Raw genomic sequence first — 12,092 nt, 5'->3', positions numbered from 1 at the left:
GATCAAGCAGCAGTAGACCATAAAGGGGAAAAATATGTTTTTTTGTCAAGGGAGACTGGTGGCTTTGATGAGAGAGATATTAAGACTGTTGTCTGACACACTAGTAATTTGACAGGGTGCAATTGCCCACACGGATTACGCTGCTTACTCAATGCAATTTAAAAAACATTTGTCCCATTATATTAATCACATAAACACTAAAAAAAATTAAAATAGGGTCCAGGTTGCAAAATACCAAACTTACCCTTTAAAGAAAAAAGAAATGCAGTCAAGATGAACCCTCTGCAGCAACAGAAAACACTTTACATTTGGTTGTCAGTTTAAGCACACCTAGCTAAAACTAATAGTATAATACAACAGCCTTGCAATAAATCCTGAAGGTTATAATATTCGGTTTATGTTGATTCAACGGAATACTCCTTATGGAGGCTCCTTGTGGTGCTGTTGAACTTTATTACAGCTATAATTTTGTCCATCCCATTAACATCAATGAGGATAGCTTAACTGTTCCACAGCAGTACAATTACTCAAGTACTGGTTAAAAACACTTAAGGTACTTGTACTCACATTATTTCCATTTTCTGCTATATTTTTATTTCCCTACAATTCAGGGCCAAACACAAAAGATACAAAACATATTGAACTGAGTGTACAACTGCTGTCATAGTAGAAGTAGTTTAGGTATAAAGTTGGTGGAGTGCCCCTTCAAATGAGGATCTCAAGACCAAAATTGTCCTCACCCGTTTAACTGATGCAGAATCAACAAACCATGCTGTCGTAACTTCACGCCTTTGTACAAAACAAAACTTTAAAGCCTGCCAATACGTCACCAGCAAATGTGAATGCATTTTGTAAGACTTCTAGGTATCATTTAGCTGGCCAATGTGTGTGAAACTGGACACCTTCGGGATGAAGGTTGGTGAAGTTTAGCAGATGTTTACTGTCCACAAGTAAAAATGACACACAAGCAAGATTCCATGTTCTTTATTTGCTAAGGGCGCAATGCTTTTTTTGTTATATTTCTGTGCACAAAAAACCTCACAAAGTGAAAGTCCACATCGCGACTGTAGCTCCAGAATTCAACGTCACACCATGGCCAAAACAAAAGTCGGCAAAAAACAGGGCGCAGAACTCTGTACAGTCAATATCTTCTTTAAAAATAACACAAGGACAAAAATGTTCCTCTTAAATCAAATTCTATTTTTAGTGAAATACAACAAAATAAATTCTATAAAATAAGAGCAAAATATTTAAATATAATACGATGGGCAGAATATTTTCATTTGCAGGAGTATTTGGTATGTTTTTAGACAAAAAAAAAAAAAATCAAAAAATACATGCATTCAAGTTACCAATTAAATACAGTATTTACTGATGTTTACCTTTTTACTCCTACAGAATTAGCTCAAGTTGCAACATGACTAACCAGCCGCTATTCTTACGGTACAACCCTGCTGTGGAACCTATTCTCCAAGGAGCGATAGAGGGCGAGGGTCTCGCTGCTGGTCGGGATCAGGTACTTCATCCCGAACCACAGCCAGACGCCAAAACTTGACTAGCTCCATGGCAGAAACGAAGCCGATGGGCAACAAGTCTGTCTACGACTAGGCTCTATTGAAGAGACAGAAGCAAACCACACAGTCTATTATACACCAGATAACCAGTGCAGCAATTCTGTTGCATATGTTTCATTTTTCAGAATTCCTAAATATGAAAGCTAAGCCGTCTATCCCACCACAACTGACTGCCAAATGTGAAGGTGGAGGATTATAATGTGCAATTGAAAAGCCACTTATTCATACATTGGTTCAAAATATCGCCCTCATTTGTAGATAGGGTAGATGAGTAGAAAAAAGAAAAACAAAAAAACCTAAGGGTAACAACACCCCTCTGGAGATGTGGATTAAGAACAGCTTCAGGTTGTTATGATCACAAGTCTTCCCTTGGGCTACACTATTCTGATGAGAAGCCATGCTAAATGTTACAGCATATTAACTAGAGCTTCGAAAAAGGATTGAATTAATTACCAGAACAAACAAACAAAAAAAGAAAAGAAAAAGAAAGGCAATGAGTTTCAGAACAATGTTGCATCACTGCTTTTTCACATCAACCAAACACCGTAAAAGTCCACCCAACCATTCCATATCTCACACTAAAACCAACCACAGCTCGTGAGTTGATTTGGCATCGGTCATAAGGTTGCCAAGGAGCTTAAGAATAATAATATAATTATGATAATAACAATGCGTCCTTCTACAGTTGAATGACCAGTAACCGTCCGATGTAGAACTTACTTTACTGCTGAGCATGGGTGATAAAACAAAGAGGAGTTGTTGTCTTCTTACAGTTTTTTTTGGGCATTTTTGTTATTTATAATATCCATTTTGTTTTTCATAATATCTGCAACATCTCCCAACAGCAAACCACACAGTTATGCTACTGGGGGATCTGAACAGTCAAAAACATTAACATACTATGTACACCTTTCCGTCGTGTAGACAAGCGCATCAGCATCGTCGGCTCTGGTTAAATTTGTTTTTCTTTATTAGAACTCTTGTCCACTCCCTCGCCTCTGCAGCCGCCGGCAGGCTCCTGCCGCACAGTCAGGCAGCCCCAGGCCAGGGAAGAGCGCCTCTCACAGGAGGGAGAGAGATGTGGCCTGGAGAGGGGATGGGAGGCCCGGCTCTGCCCTGCCCTGGGGCCAGAGAGAGAGAGAGAGAGAGAGAGAGAGAGAGAGAGAGAGAGAGAGAGAGAGAGAGAGGGAGGGAGAGGCGCCCGACGAGGAGCTCTGTTGACCGAAGGATGAGAGGAAGGAGAGCGGGACAATGGCGGCTCGAGGCACAGCAGAGGGGGGAGGGGATGTTACTCCTTAGGCGGGGCAGGCGCTGGGGTAGAGGCAGAGGCAGGGGCGGGGCAGGGGCGGGGCAGGGGCAGGGGCGACCTCCTCGGTGCTCTCCCAGTTCTCTTGTGCTCGCGGGCTTGGGCCGGGAGTGGGACCAGGGCCTGGTGTGGGGGTCTGGGTGGGGCCTGGAGTCGGGGCAGAGGCAGGACCCGGACGCTGAGGGTTGTTCATATGCTGAGCAGCAGGCCCGGTGTACGGCTGCCCATGGGGGTGGTTATTCTGTTCAGGAGGAGAAAGTTAAAAAAATCAGTAAGACTGCAAACGAAATTCTTCAACTTTTACAAGTACTGAATTTGTTTTAGCACTCACTGCCACGTGTTTTAAGCTTGTCCAAGGCTGGAAGACTTCTAGACGCTGTTCCTAACATCGTCTCATCAGCTGTGTGCAGTTGTGATCCAGTAATATATAACCAATAATAAACTATCCCTACTAACTAGTCTGTGTATCAACAGCCCGATGTGTCTTACTGCTCTGTGTCATTGAGCTCCATTGACAAAAAAAACCATCATGAACATGAGCGATTTTGAGACAAAAATCCCAGAGAGACTAAAATAATGCAATGTTTGCTTTGGTCTTTTAACAGGATTTGCTGAAAATAACACAAATATAGAATATTTCCAGCCTTATCCCTTAATGATCCTAATCCTTGAACAGTTATGTTCTGTGTGGCCTCGAAGGACTTAAAGATCACAGCTAACCAAGCAGAAGCTGCGGCCTTCTCTATATTGCCTGATTCTCCTCAGGTCAAGAAAAACTATGCTGCCCGGTCACTGACGGTCAGATAAGATGAAGGAACATCTCAAAACACCACTCAAGGCTAAAAGAGGAAAATTTATTATATCATTACTATTTTGTTAATTTTTAAATGTGTGATGAAAGAATGTGGGAATTTTGGTTGTTTTAAATGAATTATATTAATATTCAAATATTTGTACAAAAGTAGTTTCAGGAACACTGACTATAAACTTGAGCCTTGGTTATGTGAGCACTCGGGCATGAAATAACACTTAGGATGCTGAAGTAACGCAGGGCTAATGGAAGACTGGCTACGAGAATTGATGCCACTTCCATGCTCACACTCACTGCTCCGCTATAATAGCTGTGTCACAAACAGTAAATACGACAATCAGAAATCCCGGCTGCATGAAAGCAACCAGAGTGTCTTTTACAAGATCGCTGACTGTCATGAGGACGCGAGGCCAACCGGACCCTGAGACACTACCTGCTGAAACTGGGTAGTTCCAGGAGAATGAGGGTACAGAGAGGTGTCCTCAGGTGGGGAAGAGTCTTGATCGTCAGGTGCTTCCTGTTCATCAGGCTCCTAGCAGACATGAGATAAATGTTATCACAAATTAATTTCAACTTTCAAAGTAAATTAGAGACTATATATATATAAAAATAAATATATGCACAGCAGGAATTGCTACTTTATCTGAACAAAACAGTGGGTATAATGTTAAGCTTCTGCCAGGAGATTTTGTGGTAATGTCTGTTACATTTTCAATTTTCATTATGTGTGTGTGGGTTCTACACCTGAGAGCAAAAAAACAGCTAACAGAAGGTGCACATGAAACTCTGCTGTCGAGGTGGTTTCAGTGTGCCGTTTTCAAAGGAAAAGGCCTTTTATTTTTATTTTTTTAGTTGTCGTTTGTTGATGTTAAGAAAAATACTAAATAACCCCATTTAACAATTCTTAATCATATAACTATGTGACAGTAAATCACATTTCTGTTTAAACATGTGCAACTTAACACATTATGACATGATGATTGTGAAGTCATAAGTGGGAAAACAGAACCTGTCAGGCTATTAACACAAATTTGTACTAATAAATGCCATCACAAAAAACATCCTTCTGTTGTTCAAACTCTTTGAATCGAGCTATTATTCAAAATATACAAAAAACGTGGGGTTTTCAAACTACATCCCATTTAATGGAAATCAAGAAGTGATCGACAACCTTGTGTTACAGGTTGTTTTGTCAGATAGTGTCCTAATTTTGTAAATGATTAGTTCTCCAAGCTAACAGGTGATAATATTCAGATTCAGAATTTATTTGCTGGTACATCATGTCAAAAGTTTAACAACTAATGCCTATAAATACATAGTATATTAGCTGCAACAGCATAACAGGGAACACAATCTTGCTTATAGTACAGTCCTTGTCTTACAGTTTAAATACTTTCACTATGTCTGAAATACTTCAATCAGATGCAGGTGGCTGGCAGCGTGAGTTGAAGAGGAAGCAAAAATTCAGAAAAGAGCACTAGATTGAGATGGAAGACTGGCTATGTCAGTGACGTTGCTTTGGCTGATCATTGGGACGGGCTGGACCACTGGACAGCAAGAGAACAAAGATCTGTTCACTGTGTGCAGCTGCATAACATGATCTCTTATGCCAGTTACACTGTGTGGCATCTCACAGGCAGCCTGTCTACCTTTTCTTTTACGAGTGGACAACAGGATGGAGGATGGCAGTTTTTTTTGTTTTGTTTTTAACTTTGTTGTTTGTCTATTGTCACAATCTGACTTGCTAACACAGCATGGGCATGTTCATAACTTGAAAAGTTAACATACTTGCTACATATACAAGATAGAAAAACAATAATACACATCTCAAGGGGTTATATACTGGGAATAAAACTGTTGACAACTCAAAGTGCTAATTCATTTACTGTCTATAAAGCATTCTGGCAGTTTGTATAAACATAACCTACTATAACCTCCTGTGCTTAACTTTTTATATAACGTGTATCCCATAAGAGTCCAAAAAAAACTGAGCAACAAAATGGGAAAGACTATGGGGACTCAACATGTTTCTAACCTCTGCCACTGACGACCTAAGCTACAGGAAACTCAAATATGTGCAATTCTAATTAAACATTGTTAACTGTGTTGGAGGCCTATACATTGGCCAACTGTTCATAGTTTCTCTCATTCTTTAATCAAATTTGATTTCATTTCCTTCCTTTATGTTGTGGTGCCTGGAATACTGACCTTCCCTGGGCTTCCCTGAGTACACTTGAGCTGTGTATGGAATATTACAGGAGAAGTGTGTCATTTGACTGGATTTGTCAACATAAAAATACAAGTAACTTATTTTAAGTGAGAACAAAAAAATAAATAAAAAATAATATTTGTATGCATTGTGAACTGCAGCCATGAATCAATACAAAACATATTCAGCACAGTAAACATATCATAGCTGTAACTTAGGGAGGAAAATTACATTTAATGGCTTGCTGGCGACACTAAACTAACGGGTTCAATCAATTAACTGATTAATCATTCTATCATTCTAGTCCAAGTCTATTAAATGTCATATTTTAAAATAATGTTGGTCTATAAAATCACTTATTTTATCAAATGTCAGGAAAACAGCCACAAAAACCGAAACATATTCAATATATTATATATGACATCAGATAGAGAAAATGATAAATCAATCATTGAAAGTGTTGATAATAAATATTCTAGTCAACCTAGTAATTGTACATATATACACTCAGTTAAAAGCTGGCCATGTTTTGCCATTCAATGGAGTTGTTGTGTTGCTGTGGTGTGGTAAACATCAGGTTGTTAAAACTCCTCTGGCTCAGTCATACAGTATTTCTGGGGGATTTTTCTGTTAGCTTCACCACTGCACACCATTGTTAACATGATGTTTTACCGTGGTTTACAGGTAACTTCCAATATTCATGAGGCCTTCTTGATTTCATATATACAACAGAAAGACCCCTTTCATACTGATGTTTGACTTCAACAGAAAAGTCCGACAGAACTGTTGATTTTAAGCAGCTGTTCTGAACTTCAGGTGTTTTTTAACTTGGCACATGTATACCTACATAAAGTGTCCTACAGTTTTACTGGTATGGTTTGGCTTCCTAAAACACAATCGACTGGAAAATACTGTTAATGGGACATGAGGCAAAAGTGTGCGTGCATGTGTGTGAGTGAAGGGTACAATGCAAATGCAATTACCTCCTCGGGACAAAGTTCACAGGCTTTGGCCAGTGTCATACGTGCACTGTGCGAACGCTCCAGGAAATAGCCATTGGAGGTCTCGTTGCTCTGAACTGGAGGGGACCAGTTGTTGTAGGTGTACTGGGGGTTCCCTGTGTATGGCCTCCTCTCCAGCTCGTCCCCTAACCACTCCACTGCCCACGTCCACTTTCGTTTCAGGTCACCATTACTCTGTATGCACAAGAACAACATGCTGATTAGCTTCGCCTGTTGTATGAATGAATGAGGTACACGGTTTCCTTTTCTTAACAAGTAATTTGACTGTTGGTGCTGTGCTCAGATAGCAGAAAGACAGTTATTCAATCAATGAATCTTGAGTGTATGTTAGCTAGTGTTTGGGAGAGACAGCAGCTGGTTAGCATGCAACAACTGTGTAGTGAGTGTAGAATCTACAAATAAACATTATTGGAGATGATAAATGCTCTTCACCAAGAAAAAGTAACAGGACTGACAACTTTGGGGACCACAAAAAAGGTAGAACCTCCTGTTATCTGGCATTTCCAAACCACAAATCAGAAACTGAGTCCATGACATGTAATCCATGACACAACATGAGAAAGAGAGATCTGTTAGTGTACCTGTAAGATTTGGTAAGCCACAGAGCAGTTGCTAAAGAGAGCCACCATACACTTGATGCACTGGTAGGCTCGTTTCTGGTAGTGGTTCTTGGAGCGCTGGATGGTATCGAAAAGCCCATCTCTGTCATCGGGAATGCCCTTCAGCACATTGTGGATCCTACACAACCAAACAGGGGAAGGAGAAATTGAAACTCTGAACGCATTCAAAACAATGCAGCACTCATAATTTCCACACTGAGCTATCGTTCTGACCTGTGTGTCTGCCAGGAGTCCTCAATGAGCAGGATCTGTAGCAGCAAGTCCAGGTAAGGCCTCAGCTCATAGGTGTAGGAGTATGCCACCTGCAGGCACACAACACGTATATAATTTGAAGATCTTTTGGACGCATACAAGTAAGCCACCTGCAGAATTATGGATGATCTGTTGGTCTAAGGAAGCATTTAGTAATTTACCTGCCAGAGCAGCTCGCTAAGCACAGTGGAGGAGAATTGAGGGTTCTCCCAGCAGCTGAAGCGAAGCAGTTTCACCGTCTCCTCAGAGTTGCTGCAGTCTTCGATGATCTTCTTCACGTAGCTGGTCCTCACAAACAAGATCTCTGCCACCAGCTGCTGCACAGGCATCACTGGAGCTGTCAGGTTGGTGTCACCATACGGGTTAGGGAGAGGAGGGTTACCTGGAGAGGGTAGAGAAGGAAATACATGCAATTATTAGAGGCAAATATATACATATATTTTCTTCAGACAACGCTTTTCATCAGTCATCTCTGAAAGCCCTCAGCTCCAAGCTCTGCCTACACTAGACAAAGGCTCAGAGTGGCTGGTTGGTCAGTCACTAGATCCTGAGCAAGGATGAAAATCCTCATTGGGCTCTAACTCTCCCCACCACCAAACCATCCCAGGCCATTTCACCATGTATAACTGCCTCAGAGTAAATCACTCACCATTGATAGAGGACTGCATGCGTGTAGAAACGTCACAGCAACGAACCAGCTGGGAGACCACAGTGTAGAGCTTGCCTAGCTCAGCATACTGGTACTTAATGGGAGGCCCGGGACCCTCGTCCAAAGCGACCAACATGAAAGTGGCAGGGACATTCAGCTTCAACAGCTGCGTCTTTTCTGCCAGGCCTGTGTGTGGTAATAGTAGTGACGGCAGGGGGAGGAAAGAAAGCAGCACTTTAAGTCCCAAACAAAAAAATATTTTGCATAAAGCTTGCTTGTACAATTCACTGAGGAACAGATGTACATGACAGGGGTTGTGATTGCTCTGTGCTCCTTACCAAGATTGGCATACATGACAAAGAGGTTGAAGTACTGCTGCAGGTGACGGCCATGTTCAGAAACCTCTCTTCTGAGCAGGTTGAGTACAGCTCTCAACAGGTGGTCACTTAGACTGAGGTTATCACAGCCCTGATGTACAAACATGGAAAACAATAAACCACAGCAGGGTTACATCAATAAAAAAGTGCAGGATGAGAAACCTCTCAGTGATACAAACTACCTAAAGTATCTTTCAGGAAACGTGTGAATCAAAACAACTTAAAGCGTCTTCCAAAAAAAAGAGCACAGTAAAGTCTGGCACCGACCTGAGTAGAGGGTCCAGGCGAGGCGGTGGGGGAAGGGCAGGGTCCGTCTTGCATGGAGAAGTGAGCGATGAAGACTATGAGCTTGGCGAATGCACCACGGACCTCAGCGCTCGGGCACTCAAGGAGGTACTCCGAGAAGCGGTTAGGGTAAGCGAACAGAACGTTGTGTGCAAACCAATAGCGTACATTCTTACTGTGTCTCAGCAGGATGCAGAGGGCGTCATACCTGGAGGGAAGGACAAGGAAAATATTTATAGAAATGGATAAAACAGAAACCCAAAAAACAAAGAGGCAGACAGAGCTTACCAGTCACTGGCAGGACCCCGTACTACTTTCTTGGTGTGAAAGCCTGTGCTGAAGAGGAACCTAGCAGCCAGCTGAGCACTTATCATAGCAATCTCCTCTGCCTCTGGCAGAAGATGGTCTTGTCCTGATAAAAAGAGAGTAATGATTAACAAAACACAGTCACAGTACCATAAGCTGACAACAATCTGTGAAGCTAGACCCAGGGAACAAAGCTAAATTTTACAAAAGAAAAATAGTTGCTTCCAATATATGCAACGTATCTTCTCACTTATTAGCAATAGTGATAATCACCACAGCATACATAAATGTAGTTTAGTGACAGTTTTCTTTGTTTTGACTCTGTATACAAGCACAATGGATTTTAAATAAAATAACTATAAGGCTATAGAGGAGACTTAAAGCTTTAAAGGTGATTTTCTATATTAATTTTGTTCCCTGATTTCGGGACCATAAACAAAGTGGGCTACAATTCTGACACAGATGTTTCTTTAACCTCATAATCATTATTTCCTGTGAAATCTAATGTGCTGGACTACAGAGTCAACCTAATGAATAATGCGTGACTCTTCCACTATTGACTGGCTGTACTATAAATAGCGAGGTGAAACAAACTGAATGGCAGAAAATCGTGTCTCATCCTAGTTCAATCCTGCATAAACTACAATAAAAAACAAAACGCAAGATAACGCAGCAGCAGTCAGCTCAGAATGAGAGACCACAGCGTCACAACTTTCTCTGCGTAAGGCCAATCAATAATATCAAATCATAAGATCAAACTGACATACTGGGTCAATGTGTTGTATCAGCAGCCGGGTTGTCTAAAAATCTAAACAAAGGTTGTTTTTTTAAAAACTCACTTTGCTGCTGCTGAAAAGGATTTTAAAGGGGATTCAAGGTAACAAATAAAACGTGCTATCCATCTATTCACTACATGTTCTTCAAGATCTGAATCATTCTGTACCAATCAAGTGCTGTGCTGATGACTGCCCTCAAACATTTATTTTCCTGTGGAACATTACGGGGCTCTGGCTCGATTAATAATGCATTACAGAGGCAGTGCATTTCTCGGCAGCCAATGCTCAACGCTACTGACCACCAATTCTTTCCACTGGGAAGCTGTATATTAGCATTACTTTGAAATGTAGCTCTTTAACAAGCAAGCCAGATATTAGTGATAAAATTATAATGGCAGCTGCTAAATTTTGGAGAGAAGCTTTGAAATCTACAGTAGAGATATGATGATACCCCCTCTGAGGTTATTGGATATGCAGTCATAACTGGAAGAGCGATACTGTGCAGCTGTAACAAATCACATGCCTCACATTTACAGTCACTCACACAATTGTGCAAGGGTTGAACTGTACGTTTTATAAGGTATATTATCGATCCCTGATGCATTTACCCACCTTGTCTGGTTTGTCTCTTATTAGCTTATTTGACCCTTAATATTGTTTCATCTGTTGTCTGTTTTTGTATCTGCACATTTTTTTGGCCAGGTTTTGAAACTAAAAAGGAGGTTCTCAACTTATTTGATTTAATAAAATAGGTAAAAAAAAGCTACACAGGGTGGAAAATTGAACTGCAAAAAAACAAAACAAACAATGCTGTGTTCACCAGGACAATATCCATTGCAACAGCCAGCTTTTGTGTGCATTTATGTTGCAGTTTATGATTCAAGTGTTTATCCACTGCTTCTGTAACATCCCAACGAAGGTTTGAGTTGAAGCTAAGTGGCTACCTAGACTAATTTAGTTTTTTTAATCTTTCAATATACAATGACACATAAGATCCACTGAATTAGTTTTGCATTTCAATACCCATTTAGCAGCACACACACAAAATGATGCATACCTGGAGGAGGGTTTAAATAGACACTGTTACAGGTCAGAAGTTTCTTAATGAACTGGAAATATTCCAGGCTGTATTGCATTCGGTTGTGCATGAATTGCACGTTCTGCTTGCGAACGCTGCACTCGATGACACCAGGCATCTTGACCTGATGTGGCTTGTTGGAGGAGATCGTCAACTCCGAGATGTATTTGACAAGCTCGCTGTCCTTGTCCAGTGAGTCCATACGCTCATAGAATAGGATGTAGGCGTTCCACCAGCGCTTCTGCCTCCGGTATGACATCCTTTTCATCATATGATCAAACACCTCGCCCATGTATTCCCCTCCAAAGCACTGGTTCTTCATCTCCTCCTCATCGTCCATCTTGCACTCTGTCACATCACCATCATCAAACTTATACCAGCGGTTCTTTTCGCCATCACCCCCGTTCCTCTGGATTATGTAGGAATAGTAGTGTCCACCACTGGCCTGGCCTGAGTGGACCAGCACTCCCACCAGACGATACTTGGAGCTGCCTGGAGGTGTGGGCTCAGATGGCTCGTTCTGTTGGATGACCTGGTTCTCCGGGTTGACGTCATCCCCCTCCAGCTTAGCCACACCAGCTACAGTGTACGGCTCCATGTCGAGCTCCCTGGGGAACTCAAAGTAGTCATTGAACTTGATGGCGCACTCCCTCTCCCAGTCATAGTCAAAGCGCTTCAACTGGATGGCCAGGACAGGAGGCAGCTTCTTTATCAGCAGGCGCTTCACCGTGTCCACCTGAGAGCAAACATTACAGATTGTCATTTAAATACATCTCCAAGAAGTTAATGAGAAAAAGAAAACAGATACTATTCAGTAAACCATGGGA

The 12,092-nt window shown here is 41.5% G+C and overlaps 1 protein-coding gene across 1 annotated transcript in view; it reads right to left on the bottom strand.

Moving 5' to 3' along the window:
- Positions 1–968: 968 nt before the first annotated feature.
- usp9 (ubiquitin specific peptidase 9) overlaps positions 969–12,092 on the bottom strand; it is a 48,546-nt gene continuing 37,422 nt past the window's right edge. Inside the window, 13 exon segments of the mRNA XM_038721025.1 lie at positions 969–2,923; positions 2,925–3,121; positions 4,125–4,223; positions 5,900–5,929; positions 6,884–7,096; positions 7,504–7,660; positions 7,756–7,844; positions 7,956–8,176; positions 8,444–8,629; positions 8,782–8,911; positions 9,088–9,313; positions 9,394–9,517; positions 11,245–12,001. Of these exon segments, the coding sequence (XP_038576953.1) occupies positions 2,863–2,923; positions 2,925–3,121; positions 4,125–4,223; positions 5,900–5,929; positions 6,884–7,096; positions 7,504–7,660; positions 7,756–7,844; positions 7,956–8,176; positions 8,444–8,629; positions 8,782–8,911; positions 9,088–9,313; positions 9,394–9,517; positions 11,245–12,001 (2,490 nt within the window). The 3' untranslated portion in view covers positions 969–2,862.

The sequence above is a fragment of the Micropterus salmoides genome, unplaced genomic scaffold, assembly GCF_014851395.1.
Source record: "Micropterus salmoides isolate LMB-PRFRI ecotype aquatic unplaced genomic scaffold, ASM1485139v1 Ms_hic_scaffold_15, whole genome shotgun sequence".
NCBI lineage: Eukaryota > Metazoa > Chordata > Actinopteri > Centrarchiformes > Centrarchidae > Micropterus > Micropterus salmoides.
This window is presented reverse-complemented; position numbering and strand designations above follow the sequence as displayed.